Source organism: Rhopalosiphum maidis, chromosome 2, assembly GCF_003676215.2.
Source record: "Rhopalosiphum maidis isolate BTI-1 chromosome 2, ASM367621v3, whole genome shotgun sequence".
Taxonomy (NCBI): Eukaryota; Metazoa; Arthropoda; class Insecta; order Hemiptera; family Aphididae; genus Rhopalosiphum; species Rhopalosiphum maidis.
The window spans coordinates 68,284,356-68,307,357 of record NC_040878.1 but is presented as its reverse complement, the minus strand read 5'-3'; the positions used below and the strand labels follow the sequence as shown (position 1 = coordinate 68,307,357).

The 23,002-nt window shown below is 23.9% G+C and overlaps 1 protein-coding gene across 1 annotated transcript in view; it reads left to right on the top strand.

The window, feature by feature from the left end:
- Nucleotides 1–23,002, top strand: part of LOC113552227 (nesprin-1) — a 67,454-nt gene that overhangs the window by 12,142 nt on the left and 32,310 nt on the right. The window contains exons 9-53 of the mRNA XM_026954983.1: nt 33–228; nt 303–500; nt 604–750; nt 822–986; nt 1,045–1,206; nt 1,368–1,787; nt 1,861–2,001; nt 2,079–2,243; nt 2,305–2,434; nt 3,993–4,186; nt 4,251–4,436; nt 4,502–4,636; nt 4,704–4,841; nt 4,895–5,056; nt 5,119–5,433; nt 5,523–5,747; nt 5,826–6,353; nt 6,469–6,751; nt 6,958–7,208; nt 7,282–7,584; nt 7,658–7,857; nt 8,430–8,661; nt 8,738–9,030; nt 9,148–12,367; nt 12,425–12,568; nt 12,631–12,770; nt 12,827–13,025; nt 13,127–13,288; nt 13,363–13,527; nt 13,589–13,748; nt 13,810–14,098; nt 14,224–14,544; nt 14,618–14,813; nt 14,915–15,173; nt 15,241–15,418; nt 15,485–15,680; nt 16,119–16,193; nt 16,435–16,584; nt 16,657–17,469; nt 17,559–17,719; nt 19,518–19,680; nt 19,759–19,908; nt 20,617–20,784; nt 21,096–21,266; nt 21,367–21,522. Of these exons, the coding sequence (XP_026810784.1) occupies nt 33–228; nt 303–500; nt 604–750; nt 822–986; nt 1,045–1,206; nt 1,368–1,787; nt 1,861–2,001; nt 2,079–2,243; nt 2,305–2,434; nt 3,993–4,186; nt 4,251–4,436; nt 4,502–4,636; nt 4,704–4,841; nt 4,895–5,056; nt 5,119–5,433; nt 5,523–5,747; nt 5,826–6,353; nt 6,469–6,751; nt 6,958–7,208; nt 7,282–7,584; nt 7,658–7,857; nt 8,430–8,661; nt 8,738–9,030; nt 9,148–12,367; nt 12,425–12,568; nt 12,631–12,770; nt 12,827–13,025; nt 13,127–13,288; nt 13,363–13,527; nt 13,589–13,748; nt 13,810–14,098; nt 14,224–14,544; nt 14,618–14,813; nt 14,915–15,173; nt 15,241–15,418; nt 15,485–15,680; nt 16,119–16,193; nt 16,435–16,584; nt 16,657–17,469; nt 17,559–17,719; nt 19,518–19,680; nt 19,759–19,908; nt 20,617–20,784; nt 21,096–21,266; nt 21,367–21,522 (12,805 nt within the window). The remainder of the gene's footprint in view (nt 1–32; nt 229–302; nt 501–603; nt 751–821; nt 987–1,044; nt 1,207–1,367; nt 1,788–1,860; nt 2,002–2,078; nt 2,244–2,304; nt 2,435–3,992; nt 4,187–4,250; nt 4,437–4,501; nt 4,637–4,703; nt 4,842–4,894; nt 5,057–5,118; nt 5,434–5,522; nt 5,748–5,825; nt 6,354–6,468; nt 6,752–6,957; nt 7,209–7,281; nt 7,585–7,657; nt 7,858–8,429; nt 8,662–8,737; nt 9,031–9,147; nt 12,368–12,424; nt 12,569–12,630; nt 12,771–12,826; nt 13,026–13,126; nt 13,289–13,362; nt 13,528–13,588; nt 13,749–13,809; nt 14,099–14,223; nt 14,545–14,617; nt 14,814–14,914; nt 15,174–15,240; nt 15,419–15,484; nt 15,681–16,118; nt 16,194–16,434; nt 16,585–16,656; nt 17,470–17,558; nt 17,720–19,517; nt 19,681–19,758; nt 19,909–20,616; nt 20,785–21,095; nt 21,267–21,366; nt 21,523–23,002) is intronic.

Below are 23,002 nucleotides of genomic sequence, written 5' to 3'. Positions count from 1 at the left end.
ACTTAAACTTATAATATCTTTGCTTAACTTAGGGAAAGTAATATAAAAGTAAAAGATTTTGGACCAAGTTGGAGAGATGGTATAGCTTTCCTTACCATTATAGATACTATACAAACAAATTTAATTGATATAACTACTTTGAAAAACGAAACAAACCGTACCAGATTAGAAACTGCATTTAATGTCGCTGAACAAGATTTAGGAATTACTCGTTTGTTGGACCCAGAAGTATGTTTAATGATGATTATAATATTTTAATGTAGTTTATATATTTGTATTATTCATCTAAAAATTATTTTTAGGATGTCGATGTAGATCGGCCGGACGAAAGATCGGTTATGACATATGTAGCGCAATTTGTGCATAAGTATCCTGAAGTTCGAAGTGAAAGTGGTGAATCAATCGATAAAATTCAGAAAGACTATAATCTTCTTTTAACGTGGTTAATGGAAAAAACTCAATACCTGTCTTGGTCTCAAAATTTATCTCAAGATTTTTTGGTTAGTAATTATAAAAATAGCAATTAATATAAGTATTTTACTATTTTAGTATATATAACTGGATAAAAATAATTATATAATAATATTTATGCATTTTTATTAGGAATTTTCAGCTGCCCAAGATGAAATTGTTTCTATGAGTCATTTATATAACAGGCTAAAGAAAATCTGTAATTCTGGTTCGTCAATTGGTATTTCGGTACAATCCTGGAAAGAATTAGAAAAACTATGGACGTTATTAGATAATCTAGTAAAAGAAATTCAAGCTTTAATATTTTATAATGTTCAAAATCATAGTATGTATTATAAATATTCTTACAGATGAAAAATTGGCAATGGCAGTTAGACCTCTATTTACCAGAACCATTCAAAGTAATTGGAGAATGGATTACAAAAGCTGAGCAACTCATAAATGATAATAATATCCCAACTATTATGAATGAGGAGACTGCTGTTATAATTAGTAAAAATCTGGAAGATCATAAAGTACAAATTGATTTATATTGTATTTTAAAGACATTTAATTTAAACATTATCATTATAGACATTTTTTGCTGATTTACCTGAAGTTCAACAAAAATTTAATGAGCTATTGGTTAAAACTAAAAACCAAAACAAAGAAGTGAATGATCTATCAAGACGTCTGGATAATATCGAAGTAGATTCACATAAACGTCGAACTCATCTAAAATTTTTAGAACACAAGGTATTTTTTGTAGCTTATAGTTCAACTAAAATAATATTTCAGCTAAAAAAAAATTGAAATTATTTGCAAGTATTAAAATATAATATGATGAATTTGATTGATTGAAATGTAACTAAAAGCATGTACCCTACAAAAATGACAGAAAGTTTATTTATTTTTAGTGTTGTTTGATTGCATTTTTAAATTTGACTGAGAATAAACTAAAAGCATGGACTGTTAAATATGGCCGTCATCAGGATGTTTTGCAGCTTCTCGAAAGATACAACAATTTCGTTATAGGAAATAATATATTTCAAGAATTTAATAAAGCATTTATAGATATGCAAAATGTCGTACAAGAATATAAACATGAATGCCATATAGAGTATAAAGAAACAATTGCAATTGAAAAATTCATGAGACAGACTGCTGAACAATGGAAAAGTATTGCAATGGAGCTGAGATGTGCACAAAGTATGCTTGAAGAAGTAATTTCATATTGGAGACGATGGAAATCATTATCTGAAGATATGAAAGCATGGTTAGCGGATGCTCATAAAAAAATTAATTTGCCACACGAGCAACGAATTGATTTTTTCCAGGTATTTAAGTAAACTTTAATTTTTATGTATATATTATTTAATGATAAATGAATGAGTTATATTTTGTTCTTAGGATATTGGTGTCTGGAAGGAAAAATATGAATTACTTAATGATACTGTAAGTTTTTTAATTGCAACATGTGAAGATTTAATTTGTACTGAATTAAAGCAAGAGTTCCAAAGTATTACAACTACGTGGGAAAGTATATTTTTGGTAAATAGAATATAATCAAATAACTTATTTAGACAAATTTATATAAGTTACAATAAATACTATTTTTTTTCTTATAGAAAGCTAAAGATTATATGCACTCTGGTGATATGATTAGAAATCGTAAAGAATTTTTAGAAGGATTGGACACATTACACAAATGGAATATAAGAGCAGAACAAATTATGTCATCAATACATTTGAGTTCGTCCCAAAAAATTAAAGATTACTTAAGTGACATCCAAGTATGATAGTATTATTATAATTATCTGAAAATGATCCCAATTCAAACAAAATGTTTTTTAGAATCTTCAAACACAATTAGATCAAATGGATGATCTTTTTAAGACAATCAGTAAAAAATTTCAAGTGCTAATAAAAGATTTAACAAGAGATGAAGTCAATGAGATGATGTTATGTGTTAAAAAAGAAAAAGGCAAGTCAATTTAATATAAATGTATAATGTGTAATGTATATATATATATAAGGTATTTTGTTATTTTATGTATTCTGAACAAAACACTTGAGATAATAATATCTTAACTATATTATGGTTTTATAATGATCTGTTTTTGTTTTAAATTTACATGGTATTTAATTAATTTGTTAAGTGATCAAAAAATCGTTTTTTTTTTATAAATTTTCTCAGTAAATTCCTTAAAAAATAAAAAGCTGCTTACAAATTGCTAAACAAAAATAAATTGAATTCATAAGTATTATGATATTATTTTTCATACTATGTCCATGTTTAATTTATAATCTATAAAGGAATTAGCTTCCAGAGTGCCAAGCTCGGATTAATACCTATGATGATGGTAGGTTGTAGATAATTTAGTGTTCTTATTTTAATAATAAGTTCTGCGTAAAAATATTTTTTTTAACATTTAATTTGTGTTTGTTAACATTTTGTACTTATATCTTACATTTTTCAATCAATATACATAAACTCATATTTATTGGAGTTGAATAAATAAGTAAAATAATAAAATAAAATAAAATTACATGTGATTTATTTTATTTGAAATTTGTAAATGATAAATTTAAAATCATATGCAGTATTTCCCAGCATATGGCCTAACTGTGGTCCAATTGATATAAACAATTTCAATTAAACAACAGTACAACTACATTATTTTAGGTATAAATACAATATATTTTTTAAAGTATAATAAACTCCTATATTTCAACAAAACAACAATTTTTTTAAACTAATTAAATTTTATATCAAAAAAATATTTTTATTTTAAATAGAAAGTTTATGAATGATACCTCTAAATCAGTGGCCAATCATAGTTCTGTATGTTATAGCTTATAATGCTTGTGTTTTAATTCAATCCTAGATCCTGCATTAGACTTATTGAACTTTTTTTTTCAGCATTAAAATGTGTTTTTCTAAAAATATATCATTGAAATTACAATATTATATATTATTATATATTAAAGTAGGTACATATCATTTTGTAAGGCTGGGCATTAACGAGTTAAAAAGTTAAAGTTAAGTTACTTGACGAGTTACTTTTATTTTCATAAATAACTTCTAACTTAACGAGAAAACTCAGAATGATTTTAACATATTAACTATTATGCAATAAATTTGTTATGTCATCAACAATTATTATTTGTTCAAAACATTTTGTTCATATTGTTTTCTGTAACCATTCATATAATTAATTTAATGCGACAAAAATAAAACTAAATTATTTTTAACTAAGGTAAGTTACTTTTTTTTCAAATTAACTTTTAACGAGTTGAATAAATAAAAAAGTAACTTTTAACTTTAAATTTAACTTACATTTTTCTGTGTTAACTTAACTTAACGAGTTAAAATAATTAGTTAACTTGCCCAGCCTTGTCATTTTGTACATGTTATATAATTTACGTATACATTTTAACCTTAAATGTTAAAATTTAAAGAAAAAATCCATATAATGTTAAAAATTATGATCACCTATATACCTAACAGTGTGTTTTAATTTGTTTTGATGTATTTATAGAATCTCTCGTCAATATTAGAGCAAGCATTCCTGTACAATTAAATGCTCTTCATCATATGCTTGTTCAGTATGATGCTCTTGAGACAGGTCAACAAGAAATAAATCATTGGTTAAATAATTGTGAAGAATTTTTATCCACATTAAAATTAAGTAAAAGTCAAAAAGAATTACATGGAGATATTGAATATTTAAAGGCAAGTTAAGCTCATAATTAATTATGATTTTAAAAGTTAATTTAATTTTAAATTTAAATTTTAGAGCATTATAATACGCATGTCGTATTACCAGTCTATGTTATCTAGCAAAAATAAAATATTCCAAAGCATTATTAAATCAATTCAACCAGAGAAAGATCAAGGAAATAATTCAGAGTTTGTACAAACAATGGCTGACTTGAACGCTAAATTTTCTAGAATAACTCAAGAATGTCAACAGTGGGATATGGTATGAATATAATAGTATATTTTAATATTGTTATCAATAAATATCTAAACTTTTTAATTATATAGAAATTACAACAAACTTTGAGATGTTGGCATAATTTTATCGAAATAGAAAAAGTTATACTAGACTGGATTGAGACTAGTAAAAAAATATTTTTAGAGGAACAGACAAGTTCAAGACAAAATTTAGAATCTCAAAAAGTAAGTTTATTTAAAACAGAAATTTAATCTACTGTTAAATAATATTTATGAAAATTGTATTTTTTAGGGGTATTTTGAATATTCAAATAATAATAAATGGATTGCTGAGTTAGAAAATGTTGAAGGTGAATTACTTAGGTGTATTTTACCAAGTGAACAAGAAACAATAAAACATAGATCTAAAGCAATAAAGTTAAAATATCAAGTAATATTGCATTACATAACCGATTAGCAAGTGTTGATTTACATTGTTTATAGGAATGTTTGAGTATGGTCCCTGCGTACATGAAAAGAGTTGAATTTAAACTGAACGAAATTACATTTAATCAATGTATAAATGAAGCAGAAAAAGAACTTAACATTGAACAACAAATGCTTAGTAGAAATGAAAATATCAACTTAATACTAAGAAGGAATATTGTAAGTGTAATTCACTTTATTATTATATGTATGCTTACTAATCTTAATTTAATTATATTTAGGAATACTTTGAAAATGGTATGATTATTAAAGAATTAAAATCATGTTTAAATAATATGTCTGTCGAAAGTAAAAAAATATCAAATCCATCTATTGATTCAAGTTTAAACAAATCAATCAATCGATTTGAAAGCATAGAAAAAAGAACTGCAGAAATGAGACAAAAATGTAAACAAATACCTAATCAACTTGAAGATTATAAATCTAAATTTAATAATCTAGAAAAATGGATGAATGCAGTTGATGTTAGCGTTGAGAGATTATTAAAAGGACTTTTAAATGATGAAGAATTTGAAATTGAAAAATCTATTTTCCAAGTAAGTGTTTAATTAAATTAATATTTTATTGCTTTTATATTATATTCTATATACATATATACATATTGTATAATACATTTTGTTCTCAGGAAATTTGTCGTGATGTAGATAGTAAACGTGATGATATGAAATGGATGGTTCAAGTACTAGATAGTCTATTACCTTATGTATCTGAAAAACAGCAACAAGTAGAACAAAAAAATCTTGAAGAATTAATTGGTCGATATAAACATTTAATACCAACCATTGATATGACAATAACTAAAACTGAGATGTATACCAAATGCTTTGTATACAAAAAAGAAGTTACAGAAGTTAGTTGATTTATATTCATATACACTTCTTTTTTATTCCAAATTTAATTTATTTGTATACATTAATTGTTTTGTTAGATTGGAAAAATATTAGAAAAAGCCAAAGATGAACAATTACTTAACAAAGGGGAATCACAGGATGATTTAAGTGAGCTCATTAAAAATCAGAAACAAATAATTGAAAGACTTGATAAACAACGAACAATTGTAATGTCAACATTGCAGCGAGGAAAGCAATTAGTGAAAAATGCCTCTTCTGTGCCAAACTTTATTCCTCAACTTGTTTCCAAATTGGAAACAGATTGGAGTTTTATATACAATGATTCTATTGATAAATTCAATAAGTTAAAAAATGCTCAAAGGTTATTAATAGATTACACAAAAACTAAAAATGAAGTAATGGAAATAATTAAAAAAGCTGAAAATGAATTAAAAACAGTATCTGATGATAATAAACATAACTCAAAAGAAATTTCAATGCAATTAAGAAGTAAACAAGAACTAAGTCTTGCTTTGCGAGAAGCAGCTGAAAACATGTTGAATAAATTAAGAGATATATCACAAAATTTACATATTCCAGAAAAAGAGTTTGCAATTGAAAATGAAGTAATATTATAAAAACTTATTATCATAACTATAAAATTTTATTTTAATTTATTAAAAAATAACTAGTTTTGTGTTGTAAATAAATTTAAATTTGTTTTTATTTTATGTTATACAGATTAGTATGATAGAAAATAAATTAGTAGAAACAATTCAAACAGTGGATAAAGAAACACAGAGATTAGAAAAGCTCTCAATAAAACTATGTGAATTAGATTCAGGATTAAATAAAATTCATGTATGGTCTGTTGAATCAGCTCCTGCTGTTATAGAAAGAATACAACAAGAGCAAACAAATCCTGAGATTAAGGCTCGAGGAATTGAAGAAATTCAAGATGAACTACAAAAACAGCGAAATAGCTTAGAACGTTTAACAGAAGATCTACATAGTTTTGAAAAAGGTAAATTGTTTTAAATATTGTTTAAAATCCACAGTAAGATTATTTTATTAATTTTTTATTTTTAAATGACATCATTGATTTGTTTTATTACATAATCCATAACAGATTTGTTTCTATTTATGTGTATATATTAAGTAATACATTATAAATTAATCATATTTTAGATAAAAATTTAATTTAATATTTATTTAATTTATTATTTTTAGAAAGTGATACGAATGAAACACAAAAACTCAGACAAGATTTAGATGAAGTAAGAATGTCCATTTTAAATTTAGAGTGTAACACTAATCGTAAGAACGAAGAAATCAATATTGATCTTAATGAGTGGCAAGTTCATAAAGCTAAGTTAGAAGAAATTAGACCTTGGTTAGAAAACGCAGAAAAAAAAATAAATACTGATCATGTTAAACCAATCACATTACAAATGGCCAATGATTGGTTAAAAACTACACAAGTATGTTGTGTTAAAATTAAAAAGTGTATTATTAAAATAATATTTTTATATCATTTGATTGTTTTTTGATTAGTTGATCAACTTGGAATGCCAAGAAAAAATTGAAAATCTTAAGACAATAACTTCTGAAAACAAAACTGCAGTTATTTTAAATGAAGTAGATGCAATTCAGTCCCGTTGTATATCCGTACAATCATCAGCAGTACAACAAACTACTCGACTACAAAGATTGTTATGTAACTGGAAAGAATTAAATGAAAAAGCTCAAAAAATAGAAGAAAAACTAAATCAACCGTTGTTATCTGAATTGAAGGAATTAATTATAAATCAATCAATTTCCAAAGATTTACTTGAAAAAAAATTAATGGAACATAAGGTGCCTTAAAACTATCAATTATTTTCTTTATCTTGAACCATAAATTAATATACATACCATGTGTTAATTTTAGGCATTAACTCAAGAACTTAACGAATGTCTAAGTGAAATTTCTAGTCTTTCACAAAATCTAAATGGGCTAAACCAACATTTTTCACTTGAAACTACTAGTGATATTAAGGAGAAGTTGTCTATTTTAAAAACCAAAAATAATGAATATTTAAAGCTAATGCATGAACAAATGCAAACAATTTCCAATATTATTTCAGACAAGTACCTAAATTGAATTAATTATATTTAAATATTTAATTACATTATTTATAATGTAACGTAAAGATTATCTTAGTTATATTATTTTTTTACTAAAAAATGATATTTGTTATAATAACATGTATAATTTAAAGACAATATGTAGGTTTATTCATATTTTTTTTTATAAATAATAGTAACTAATATCCTATGGATAATATAAGTTTTTATAAATAATAATATATATTATAATTGTTTAATAAGTTATTAACTTAACATAGTTAATATACATTTTTAATTATAGTTATTTATATAACTGGTTGTAGCTTAATTAAATATATTTATTAAAATAAGATAAACTTAGGTTGCATTTGAATATAGTATGCTTAAAACTTTTTATAGTTATTTCACCTCATTGTGCATTAATTTTTACATAAATTAGATGGTAAATTTAATATTTATTACCTAACTTAATAAGAAAGAATCATTGGTTTTCTCTCTTGATAATATATTTTTGATTTTTTAACTTATTTAATCAATGAAGTGGTATCTATATTCTATAGAATTGAGAAATGATAATGTATAATACATTTTAGAAAAGAACATGAAATCAAAGTAAATACGTTTTGTGAATGGTTAAATGAATTGGATTCAAAAGTAAATAAATGCAATATTGTTCCAAGTACTTCAATTGAAGAAATATTGAAAAAGCTTCACCTGTTTACTGAAGAACACATGGAAAAACAGTCATTATTTACTGAAATTGAAGATGATTTTAAACATTTTAATGATAATGCTTCAATACAACAATCAATTATGCAATTTAAAGTAAATATTTTATAATTAATTTTAATAATATTCTTTTGAATAATATGTATTTAAACTTTTTATTTTATTTTTTTAGGAACTTCAAGATTTAATGCAAAAGAAAAAAATTGTACTCGAAAAAGCAAATGAATTTTTTATCTGGAATGAAACATTATTAGGAAAATTGAAGCATGCTGAATTCCAATTTGATACAAATCAAGATAAAGTGAACTTAATAAATGATATAAGTGCTTGTTCTGAAGAAGTAGAAATGTGGAAAAATAATATAGATTCAATTGAACACTTATTGCAACAAAGTAAAACTACTATTCCAGGATTATCAGTTACAGATCAATTTAATCAGTTAAAATTGAAATTGACACAAATTCAGTAAGTAAAATATTATATTGGTTTAGTAGAATAATTCACCACATATTTTATGAATCACTATATTTAAGTGATTAAAAAATTTAATATTTTAATATTTAATTTAACTAACTATTTCAGGGAAAAACTCAAAGGAAGAGAAGAAAATGAACAAAAAATAAAAGATTGTCAAAAAGTAGTCAGTGATATAAATAACTATTTAGTGAAACAAATTAAAATAATGGGGAGTAAAGTTAATGATTATGTATTGACATTAAAATCATGGACAGATATTGCTCTTATAATTCCAAAACTACACAAACTAAAAGACACAAGTGAACTATTTGAACAGCTAAAGACTTTGGAAAAAGAAGGTGAAATACTAACTCAGCTTGACAAAAGTAGCTCATCTAAATTTGTACAAAATATTTTATTGGATATAAATACACAGTTGGTTAATTTAAAAACTACAACTGAACAGTCAATTGCAAATTTAACAGAATTGAACAATAATTGGTTAATTATGAACGATACTAAAAATAAAATTAAGACAACTAAAGAAGAATGCAAAACTATTTTAGAATTGATAGAAACTCCAAATGATTTAACTGAGGCTCAGGTAATAGAAGAAAAGTATAACAAAGCATTAAAACAAAGTACAGCTTTATTGGACGTATTGCCTGCAGTAGAAGAATCTGTGCAAAAAATGGTAACATTGGCTGAAAACTATCCACAACTAAATGTTAAAAAGTTTAATCAAACTTATAAAAAAGACATTGAGAGTTTGGAAAAATATCATGCTGATCTTAAAAAAAATTCTGAAATTGCACATTCTCAACAAGTTATTTGGAAACAAGTGAACCAGACCAAAGATAGTATTTTACAATGGTTATCTGATGTAAACATTGAGCTTTTAGACTGCACAAACAATTTTGACGATATTGAAAAAATTAAAAACAAGCTTGTTAAATACTCAGAAGAAAAAGAACTTAATTTAGATTTAAAAGACAATCTTCTTGAAAAAATAAATAAATTACAAAAACTTAATGGAAATAAACCTATTATAACATTAGAATCATTAAGTATATTGATTGATGATCAGTTTACGGCTGTTGAAAGTATTGCTTGTAATTTAGTTCGTCTAATTACTGCTTTTACTCAACGAGAAGATGCGATAAGAAATGAAATAAAAAAACGTACTTTTGAAATTAATCAAATACGAGAAAATGTTAGTAAATGTGACAACTTAAATAATGAGTTAGATACATTATTGATTAATTTAAAATCTTGTCAAAAATGCAAAACTGAATTGATTAAAATGAATCTGAACATAGACACTGTTAATCATTCAGTATCAGAAATGACTGAAACTTTTCCTATAATTGCAGAATCAACAGCAATTAAGGAATTAAAAAGTCTTAAGAAACGATATGAAAGTGTTGTTCAACAGGTTGATAAAGTTGAAACAACATTAATGACATATTTAAAAAAACATTTGGAAGATGATTTGAATAACATTCTACATTCAATAAAAAGTATTGATGAAAAGCTAACATGGTGTAAGCCTGAAGAAGAAATTGAGAAAGAACAAATAGAAATTAAACTTGGTTCTGTTGAGGATATCAAAAGAAACTTAACTGTAATTCAGGAACAAAAATTTAAAATAGATCAAGTATTAGAATACCTTAATCAGCATTCATCGTTGGATTTAAACTTAGAAGAATTGAGCCACAATGATAAGCTATTAAGTGTTAACCTTGAGAACGCTGAAAAACAGATTAATGAACTTAAGGTAACTCTAGAAAAAATTATAAGGTTCTGGGTTGAATATCAAAACCATCTGGATAATATTCTACCGTTAATTAATGTTTTAAAAAATGATATAAGGCTCTCAGTGGAAATTCCTATTGATATGAATTCAATAAATATTATGGAAGAAAATGTAAATAAATTTCAGTTTAAAATCGATACAGCCAAGCAATTTTTGAATGAACTTGAATCTTGTGTCAAAAATATCAAATGCATTGATAGTAAATCAACATTAGATAATCAAGTTATTAAAGTTAAACGAAAATTGGAATCTTATCAAAATAGCATCAGTAAATGTTTGGAAAGAATAAAACATTTAAAAGATATGAAAAAAGAATTTAATATTTCTTATGAAAATGCTGATAAATTAATAAAAGAATTAAGTAATAAATTTAAATCTATTGAAACCAATCAACCTGTTGGGAAAAAATCTATTCAAAATGCTCAATCAGATTTAGAAATTATGAAAAATCTTAACAAACAACTAGAAGAAAGTCAACAATTAGTCAATGACACAGTATCAAAAGGTGAATGTATGTATCCTGACATTACTATGGAAAATCGGGATGAAATAAGATTCAAAGTTAAACAATTAAGATTATCTTGTGAAAATTTAAATGACGAATGTGGAAATATAACAAAAGCAATTGAAAATGTTTTAGTACAAAAATCATCATTTGATGAAAGTAGTAAACAAATTCAAAATTGGCTTCATGAAACAGAAGAAAAATTAAATGATTATAAAAGAATAAAGAAAAATAATATTATTGACAAAAAAACTAATTGCAATAATTTAAAAACATTAAAACAAGATTTAATTGCTTATAAAGATAACATTAATCAGTTAAAAGAAAAGGTAACTCAATTAAATGAACCAGATACTGATCTAAAATTAAACGACTTTTTGAAAAAGTATGACAATATTGCATTAGGAGTGAATAAATGTTTAAAATTAAACGAATTACATTTGAAAAATCATGAATTGTACTTAGAAAATATTGAAATGTTTAATAATTATTTCAAGGTATTACAAGACGAGTATTCAGTTGCAGTCAATAATCTTTCAGAAACAGATTTTGATGTGTTTATAAATATAATTGGTCATAAATCTGAAGGAGAGTTAATACTAGAAAAATGTAAAGAAATTGGAAACACTGTATTAAAAGAAACTGATATAGATGGTAAGACTGCAATACAGAATGAACTCGATGAAATTAAAATTAACTGGGAAAGTTTAATATTGAATTGTGAAAATACTTCAAAAATGTTAAGCCAAAAACAAAATCAAAATGATGAAATTTTAACTAAAATTGAAAATCTGGATAAATATTTAAAATCAATTGAAACACAAATTAAAGATAGAAGTTTAAAAAATTCATTATCAAGTAAACAACAATATTTGGAAAAATTGAAACAATTTGATGAAGATATCACAAAAAAGCACAAAGAGATTTTAGAAGTACAATCTGAAACTATTGAGGTTTCACCCAATGTAAATAGTGCAATTACTAATTTAATAAAAACTTTCCAGAGTGTTAAAACCAGAACAAAGGTACTAATGTATTAAAAAGGAAAATGAATAGAGTAATTAAATAATAATTTGTTTTAGGAATCAATATTGAGGTATGAAAATTTTGTTAGAGAACACCAGCATTTTGATTTGAGTTATGAAGAATTTAGTAAATTAGTAAATTGCTTATCAGAAGAATTAAACCAATATAGTGAAGTTGTTGGCGATTTAGGACTTTTACAAGTTAGTTATCATTAGTTTAATTTTTAAATTAAACTTATTTTATTTTTACTATCATTATTAAGGCAAGGCAAAAGAAACTGTTAGCATTGTTAGATTCAAAATGTCAACAAAGTGTGCAATATGAGTCTCTTGTTAATATGGCAGAAAAATTATATGCCCAAACTTCTCCAGATGGAAGAGAAATAATTCGTCAAAATATGAAGTACAAAAATATTTTAAACAAGTATTGTTCAAAAATATTAATAATTTTGATTTTAGGGGTCTGAGAAATGAATGGGAATTAGTGTCAGAGACTTTGCAATGCAGCTTAAGCAAACTTGATAATTGTTTATTGCAATTTGCTGAATTTTCATTGTCACAAGAACAACTTACCAAATGGCTGAAAAATATTGAGCAAGCAATGCAACAGCATACTGAAACAAAAGCTACTTTACAAGAGAAAAAAGCTCAACTTCAGGTATTTTTTTTATCCTTGACTGTTGAATTTAATTTAACACATAAAAAATATTAAAAATTTTTTATTTTATTTTTTCATTAATTATTATTTGTTTCCATTAGAACCATGTTGTTATTAATCAAGAAATATTGTCTCATCAAAATCTGGTACAATCAGTATGTGACAAGGCTCAAGAACTCGTTAATCAAACTAAAGATAACACTTTAAACACATACTTAGAATCAATTAAAAATCTTTATGAAAAAATTGTTACAAAATCTAAGGTAGGTAATTAAAATAATTAGTTAAAATCTTACAATTAAACAAATTTAAAGTGAATCCATATATTTATATGTAGGAGTTAATGGATTCGTTAGAGCTTTCTGTTCAAAATCATTCTGAATTCAATAATGTTTGTCAGAAACTTAAATTGATGTTAAAAGAACAATGTGATAAAATTCGAGAAAATGATAGTATTGCTACAGAAAAAGACAATATTGTTAAAAAAATGAACATACTTAAAGTAAATATATACTAAATTATCTAATTCTTTCCACTAATAATTTTAATATTATTAATTATAGGAAATGAAAATAGTAAATACAACTGAAAATGAATTAAGAAATCATCTTGAACAAGTATTTCAATTGGTTAGCAAGACAACCACAAAAAAAGGAATTAATGTTATGTCAAAAGAAATTTCAAAAATAGATAATGATAAATTACAGTTAATAATACAACTTGGTAATTTTTGTACAGAATAAAATGTAATAATTTTATTTATAATTAATAAAACATATTTTAGATACTATTATTGAAAAAATGGAAGACATTTTGATTCAATGGACTGATTTTGAAAGTGAATTTGATGAGATTACCAACTGGTTTAGATTAACTGAATCACTTATTAAAGATCAACAATTGCAATCAACATTTGAAAAAAAAGAAAATAAACTAAAACTTTATACAGATAAACGAAATGAAATATTAAATTATGAACCTAAAATAGAAAAATTCATTGATAATTCAAATAATTTATTACATACAAGCGGAGTAGAACGTCTAAAACCACTTATACTCCAAGTTGGAAATCGGTAAGACAAAAATATCTATTTTATTTACTGACATGCCTAATAACTATTTTAAATAACTTTATAATTAAAATAAAAAGCTTATGAAATATTTTTTTGTGATAATTTTTCATATCTTTTTATTACAGGTACCAATTAATTCTAGTTTTAAGTAAAGAAATGATTGCTAAATGGCAAAATATTACTGATGATCATAAAAATTTCAATAACAAATTGACTGAATTCGAGTCATGGTTAGACACTTTGGAAAGTAAACCGGCTCAAATTTTGGATGATGATGATTTAGATTTAAATAAAAAACTATCACAGTTACAAAATATTTATGGTAGCTCTGATCAAACATCAGTAAAAATATCATTATTAACATCTCTTGGTGAACGTTTATATCCTGATACATCTGCTGCTGGGCGTGAAACTATTCGTCAACAACTTAAAGATATTCGTGATAGGTATAAATCAATATATCAATATGTAAGTACTAAGTATAAAATATATTTAAGACTTTTAATTTGTATACTATAGATGGGACATATTAGATGAAAAAGTAAAAACAGCTCAAAAAACTCTTGGAGTCCAATCACAACAATGGAATAGTTATCAAGAAACTCTTTTACAAACTATTAATTGGTTAGAAGGTATAGAAAAAGTGATTGCTTCTAACCAGTCACCCATTTGGTCTTCTCCGCAAGAAATAAGATCAAAACTTTTAAAACAAAAGGTATAATAGCATATTGCAAATTAAAAAAATAATATTTATATATTTCTAATTTAATTAAAAAAATTACAAACTTTATTTAGTAACATTTAATAATATTATAGGCAACAATGCAAGAAATAAATTCACATAGTCGTATGATAGAAACAATAATGGAGAAAGGGAAAACTATAAAGAAGCCCAAAGATGAATTTGATTCAGATATGTCATTGAAGGATAGATATGATCTGTTACGTGAAAAAATGAATAATTCTATTTCACAACTCGAAAACTACTTAGAGACTTATCAACAATACCAGGATTTACATAAATCATATCTCGATACTCAAAAACAACTTTGGGATCAACTCTCATTATATACAGGTACATTAATATTATTCAAATTTCCATTAATTTTTCAATGTTTTAATAATATTATATATAATTTTAGATTATTCAGGGAACAAACAAATTTTAGAGTCCCGATTAAATAAAGTTAATGTTATACAAACGACTTTCAATAACAATAAAACAACTTTATTGACAATGGAACGTTTTGTAGAAGGCTCAAAGGATACAGTTCCACAAAAAGCAATTGACACTATGTTGAGAGATCATACAAATTTACAGTAAAATATTAAAAATAATTATTAAAAAGTTACCCTAATCACTATGATCAATTGTGTTATCTATAGATTTGAACAAGAAAAATTCCAGTCATTGTTAAATGACTTATTAGAAGGTTTACAAAGTAGAATAAATCAATGGGCAGAGTTTGAAAATCTAATGCATCAGTTAATTTCTTGGCATAATGATACCGAAAAAAAATTACAAAACTATTCAGATAAGGGTACAGTTGAAGAAAAAACTCAACAGTATAATAAATTTCAGGTAATCAATTTATTTAAATATCATTTATAAGAGTAAAATATTCTATGTTTAAATAAGAATTTCATATTGTGTATTTATTTGATAAGTGAAACATAAAATTAGTAAAATATTTAATAATATGTATGTTATAAGCTAAATATAAAATTTATTTTATTTAGCTATTATTGGTATCATATAATAATGATTAATTACTTACTTATTATATTTTGTCATATAGGAGAATTACTAATTAAATGACTTATAAGTTTTTTATATTGACTCAATATGTTTTAAGAATAATATTTAGATATGACCATTAGTAAAATTAATTTTCAATTTCTATATTATTATTAATAACTTTTTTTTAGTACTTATATGAAAATCATAACTTCAAATATTTTTAGCTATAAAATGAAAATTCAAAATGTAATTATATTCTATCTTTTAAACTTTATCTAGGATTTAGAAAAAGAAATTAAAGGAAAATCTAATTCGGTGAAGGATTTAATTGCATTTGGTGATCATCTTCAACAAGTAAGACATAGTACAAAAAAAAATCAAATATTGCATGAACCTTATTAATAAAATTATTATAAAATAAAATAAAAATATGAAGAATTTATACAAGAATATAAAAACATAATGTATAATATTTAATATATTAATACATTACAAAATTTAATTTCATTAATCTTTATAAACTACAAAAATAATTTTAAAATGATGAAAAACCTATTGCTTAATTTAAATTAATAATCACTTATAAAAATTTTAGTCATTGGTGGATGATATGAAAAATAAAGTTTTAGACATAGATAAACATATTGATCAATCAAATGAGTATAAATCTACAAGAGAAGCACAGTTGTCAACCAAAGTCAAACAAATATCATCTCGTTATCAATCAATGGAAACTACAATTAAGGTAAAACTTTAAATTAATGATTCTATAACTTAAACTAATTTATATTATATTTTATATTAACTATTACCAAAGGACATTTTAAATAAATGTAATGAATCTATTAAAATTCACCAAGAATATGTGGATAAATATAATGAATGTTCAATTCAACTATCAAATGTTCAAAGTCAATTTAAAAATTTAAACAAACCTCCATTGTCATCACAAGCTAATCATCAATATTTAATTCAGAAAAATGCAAAACTAAATGAATTATTAGACACAAAGCCAAGTGTAACATGTTTGTTGAATAGCTGTATAGAATTAGGAGACAATTTGTATTTGAGTACATCTACATCTGGAAGAGAAAAGATAAAATGTCAATTGGATGAAGTTCAAACAATATTTGACACTTTGTACGATGATCTTTTGAATATCAACCGAGAAGTAAAAGATCAACTAACTAGATGGAGTGGATTTGAAGAACTATACAATGAATTAAACCAATGGTTTAACAATACAAAACAGATATTGAATAAGGATTTAGTACTCAAATCTACATTGGATGAAAAAAAAATGCAGTTACAAATTTATAGAGATATGCTTCAAGCAACATTAAAGAGAAAGCAAGATATTGTAAAGTTACAGGATCTTACTAGCAAAATGCAAATGCGAGAAAATAATGATATTCTTTTATCATCCATGAGTAAACAATATGATGACATTTTAAAACAAATTCAAGATTTTGTAGACAAATATGAAGCGATTGTAAAAGACCATGAGCAGTATACTAAATCTGTGATGGAAATGCAAGAATGGCTTGATGCAACACATAATACATTAATGCTTTGGGGCGATACAAATTTGGAAAAGATTTCTTTGTTGAGCAACCTGGACAGAATAAAGGTGATTACAGTAATTTTTTCTTATACTTACTAAATATGTTACACCTTCATAATGATTAATTACATTAAATATTTAATTGTACTCTTTAGAATTTGTTATTAAGTCTTAATGAAGAAGAAAATAGGATTTATAACATACAAAAACTAGCAGAAAAAGTTATTCCCGGTACCATTGAAAATGGTCAAGTAAATATTAGGGCACAAATTGACTCATCGCAACAAGATTGGGAAGGACTCATGACGACAGTAAAGTGAGTATACACATACCTAATATACAAGTAAATAAAAAAGTTTTTGATTATTTGTTCTGAATGTTTATTTCAAGTAAAAAGTATTTACATTAGGAACCTATAATTTAAAATTGTATATTTCGGAGATTATAATTATAATAATTATTTATTGAGTATAGAGTTGGGCATTATTCGAATGATTATTTCACAATTATTCGAATAATTATCTATATAATATATTGCCCAACTCTGATTGAGTATGATAGATAATCAGGTATGTTTATATTTGAATATTTCTCATTTATTCTGTATTTAAATTTTAAAATATAATCTTCTTAAAATACACACAATTATATTTAAGTACAATAATTAATAAGTTATGGACTTATGGTTTAGACAAATAATATATATATGTAAGTAATTGTATTTAAATTATTTAAAGAAAGCAGTTACGGTTAAAAACCATAATATATGTGTCATTATTTCTTCACATGTTTGTATGCCATACTAAAATTTTGCAACGAAAAAAAACAAAAAAAAAAATAGTTGACACTTATGCAGATTCTTAAGATGAAAATCTACCAGGAGCAAGATTAAAATTTCTGATCATTACTATATAACAGTGTTTCCCAACCTATGCGCCATGACCCAAAATTAGGTGGCAAAATTTTTTTTGTGGGTCACTAACCAAACCAAAAAATAAATATATGAAAATAATTTCAGTCGTAAATTTAATTTAATTTATGAATGCTTAAGTTATTTTTTATTTGATATCTCTCCATATAATAATAATGTGAAGTCTAACTAATATTGTAGAATGTAAAATATACTTATACAGGACATAGATTTTATAATGGATATCAAATTATTTTTTTAACATTTGTATTATTTTACTACGGTTATGGAAAATTTGTTGTGTTATCGACATAATTATGTATTTTTTATTTAGTATTCAGTATTATATTATATTAAAAATTAAAATTCAATGATAAATTTGGTCATAATAAAAATGATTATTATAATACTATATAGGTAATCATATTTTTTTTTTTTTTTCTTACTGTGGGTCGCATAACCAACAAACAGTAGATTTGTGGGTTGCCATTACAAAAAGGTTGGGAAATACTGATATAAAGTAACAGTATACCCATAATACATGGGCATATTATTTTATTATACAGTGAAACCTCTAAATACCAGATACCCTCGGTCGCTGAAATTTTGTCCGCTATTTGGAGGTATCCGTTAAGGGAGGTTTGACTGTAGTATACAATTTTTTTGATATTATAAATTGTATATTGACATATTGTTTAAAAAAATCCTAGGTTGGCCTTTGCTTTTTCCTTTAACGGTCTTACTTTATGGCACTAACTTTAGGTCACAGGATGCTTTTTACACTAATACATTTACCTATCACAAATTATAAAAATAGTTAATAACTTTACATGTGTTAAATAAAATGTATTAAACAAATTTCAACCTATGGCGTTGGGATTAAAATAAGAAAGTTTTGAAAAGTTAAAATTATGTTATTAAACGTAAAACTTAAAAACAAAATTGAATTGTTTTTTAAGTTGTCATTATTAGTTTGAGTATTTTAAATATTTTTTACAACTCATTTGACTTTATTATATTCCGAGTACAAAGAAAATGTATTCTCTATAAAACCTTATTATAAAAATCAAAAACATCTTTCTTTTTTTTTTGCACAATTATTAAAATATTTTAATTAATCTACATTTACTTTTTTTAAATATTAAACAAAAATATATATAAATATATACAGTAAAATATATAAAATATTAATCTTATTTTATAGAACATCAATAGAAGCTTTAGAAAATAAACTTCATAGTTGGAACGAATTTGATGTACTCAAAGAATCATGTTTAACATGGTTACGAGAAACTGATTATAAAATTCATGCTATTGATTTAAAAAATTCATTACAAGAAAAGAAAACTCAGCTTGAAGAACTTAAGGTAATAGTATTTACGTAGTAAATATTTATCTTAATTTTGAATGTCCTACTAAAAATATTTATAAATTTTAAATTTTAGGATTTACAAGGAGTGATTCGAGCTAAAGAGTTTGAGATTGATTCAATTACAGAAAAATCACAAAACTTATACATAATGTCAATGTCAACCAAAATTTCTCAGATCACAGAAATTGTTCAAAAATTTCATCAGCTTTCAATGAAAATAAAAGTAAATCTATTCATTATTTATAAAAATAAATAATAGTTATTATTTTGAAGTTTTATAAATGTGTATTATTATAACGAGTTTTGATGCAACTGACTATAACTAATAGAAAACTACTTAAGGGGAGTCGATACGATACCGACTCTTGCTGTCTATCTAATACACGCAGAACATAGAAATTTAGTTGTGTTCTTTGCCAAATGTACTGATTGATCTAGTGAAATGATAATGAATCTGAAAATAGATTTGAATTTGTCATAAAGTCTACTTGACATCGACTTTTCCACATTTTTTATTTTATCATCTTAAATCCAAAAAAAAACTTTTAATAGTTTTAGTAGAAATTAAAAATTTTCATAAATTTTAAAGAAATTATTAAAAATATTATTAAAACTAATAGAATTAGATTAAAACTATTTAAAAATAGTAAAAAAAAGAAATGTGGGAAAGTTGAATTCAAATAGACTTAACAACAAATTCAAATCTGTTTTCAGATTTCTTATAACTTTACTAGAACAATCAGTATGTATGGCAAAAACATGTCTAAATGTCTATGTTTTGTATATGCTAGACAAAGACAGAAACTGCCAGTATCAAATCCCCTTAATATGAAACTGAATTCAAAATCATAATGTAATTATTATTACTCTTTTCTGCATTTATAGATGTATATTATTATTTGTATACTTAATTTTTTTAATTTAAAAAAAGGAATTGGTTGGAAAGTGGCAACAATTTGTAAACAATCACTTGGAATTTGAAAGCAGTTTAAGTGAAGCCATTATTTGGTTGGATTCTGCAGACGATAAATTGACAAGTTGTACAGATTTCAAATCTACCAGTAAAGCTGATTTAGAAGAAAAACTTATTGTTATTCAAGTAAAATTATAAATTATTTATATTTATTTGTACATATTAGCTTTTAGAACCGAATAAATATAGTTAGGACAAATCATGGAATTGAACATGTGAATTTGTATTCTACCATGATGTGCATGTTTAATGGCTACATTTCAAATACAAAATGTAAAATTTGGTTTCTGAATTACCTCATGAAATTCACTAATTATGAATCATGTGTATAAAATTCATGAAATGACCTTAAATTATACTAAGTCATAGTTTTTAATTTGATCATAACATATAAAATATAAAGAAAATAATAATTAAAATGTATATGTTTTTCTTAGGACATCTTGTTATATAAAGACGATGGTTTTAATAAAGTCCAAAATTGCATTGAAATAGCACAAATAGTTTTAGCTAATACTGCACCTGAAGGTCACAAATCAATAAATGAATCACTTACATCTTTACAAGAACATTGGAGTAGCTTAGCAACAAAAATGGTTGAAACTAAGGTAGATACAATATTATGTATATATATATATATATATACAATTTATATATTAAATAATCACCAACTTTGTTAAATAATACTTGTTTAATTGAATAATGTAGACAAATATTGACGAATCAATTCAGCGGTGGTCAGGATTTTTAGAACATGTAAAACAAGAAGGAAAGATAATAGAAAAATTTGAAGATGCATTACCAGAGTTAGAAGAATTTCAAGGGACTATGTCTGAAAAAAGAGATCAATTAGAAAAATTAAAAGTAATTACATTATTTTTTTTTTTTTTTGTCAATCATTACCTATTAAAGGAATAAAAATGCTTTGATTTTCATCTTTGAGAAAACCATTCCCATAAAAAATCAAAACTACAAAAAATTATGGAAAATCAAAACTATTTACCTGAAATTAGTTGTTTAATTTTGTTTTTTTCTATTGTGATTCAAAAATGAGTAACTATGAGGCTTGAAATTCTTACAAAATACTCATATAAGCATTTATCAGTCATGAACTCATGATATAATTCAAAATAGTTTGACTATAACGTTATAGACATTAAAAAATTTAAATGTTCTGCTTTTTTAAATTTATTTTTTAATAAAACATAACAAATTATAGGCAAGGTTCCGACCAGTTACTTATCACTTTACCATTAATAAATATTAAAATTATATAGTGACAAATTTTTTTTATAAACATTTAAAGTTCAAATTTTAAAGAAATTTATCAAAATCACAAAAATTTGAAATTTATTTTATAGTTATAAATATATATAATTATTATAAATTTTATCACCTAAAATTTGAAAATCAAATACAAAAGTATAAGTATATAAGTGATTAAATTTTAAATTTTGATGACATTTTATTATTACACGTAAAATAACAATTTCTGTAATTAAAAAAAAAAATATTAATTTTCAGAAAATTGAAACATTCCTTGATATTCTATAACATGAATTATAATTTTTTGTACACAATAATATTTTTTAAAAAAATGAGACTAAATTTTAGCTATTTATAAACATTTTAAATTTTTAAATGTTTTTATTATTTTTTTAGTCTTGATAAAACATTTCAGACAGTCATAAATCTTGAAATTGTAATACAAGATATCATATTACAAATTATTCTTGGATATTAAACAGTATTGAAAATGTATTGGTATGATATTTTCATGAGCCTTTGAAGTTCTTTTTTTTACAAAACTCGTCATTACAGAAATTTATAAATGATTTTATACTTAAAAATTAATGATATTTTCAATTTTTATAGTTAATGCTTGAAATTTAAAACTCTTCAAAAGTTGATCTTACAAAAACCTAAATATCTTAATGATACATACAAATATAGAACATAATGCAACAAAATTGTGTATTTAAATAAAAATTAATAACAATAGTTTTATTTTAATCCAAAAATATTATTCGTAAAGACTTAAAACTTTTCATCACACATATTATTATTCACTATATACAATGAAATTTTCAAAAAATTATATTTATTTTAAATTATTCATCATGAATTTATTTACTTAGGTCTACAGTATATTATTAATAACTTTTTAAGTTAATAACAACTATAATAATTTTATATGAAATAATTTAATATTAATAATAACTATCATACCTTTACAATTTGTTTTGGATAAAAATTAATTAAACCTTCTATATTGTTAATAGAAAATAAATTGCTACAAGTAATATAAATAAATATAACAATATATCCTTAAAAAAAGAATAGT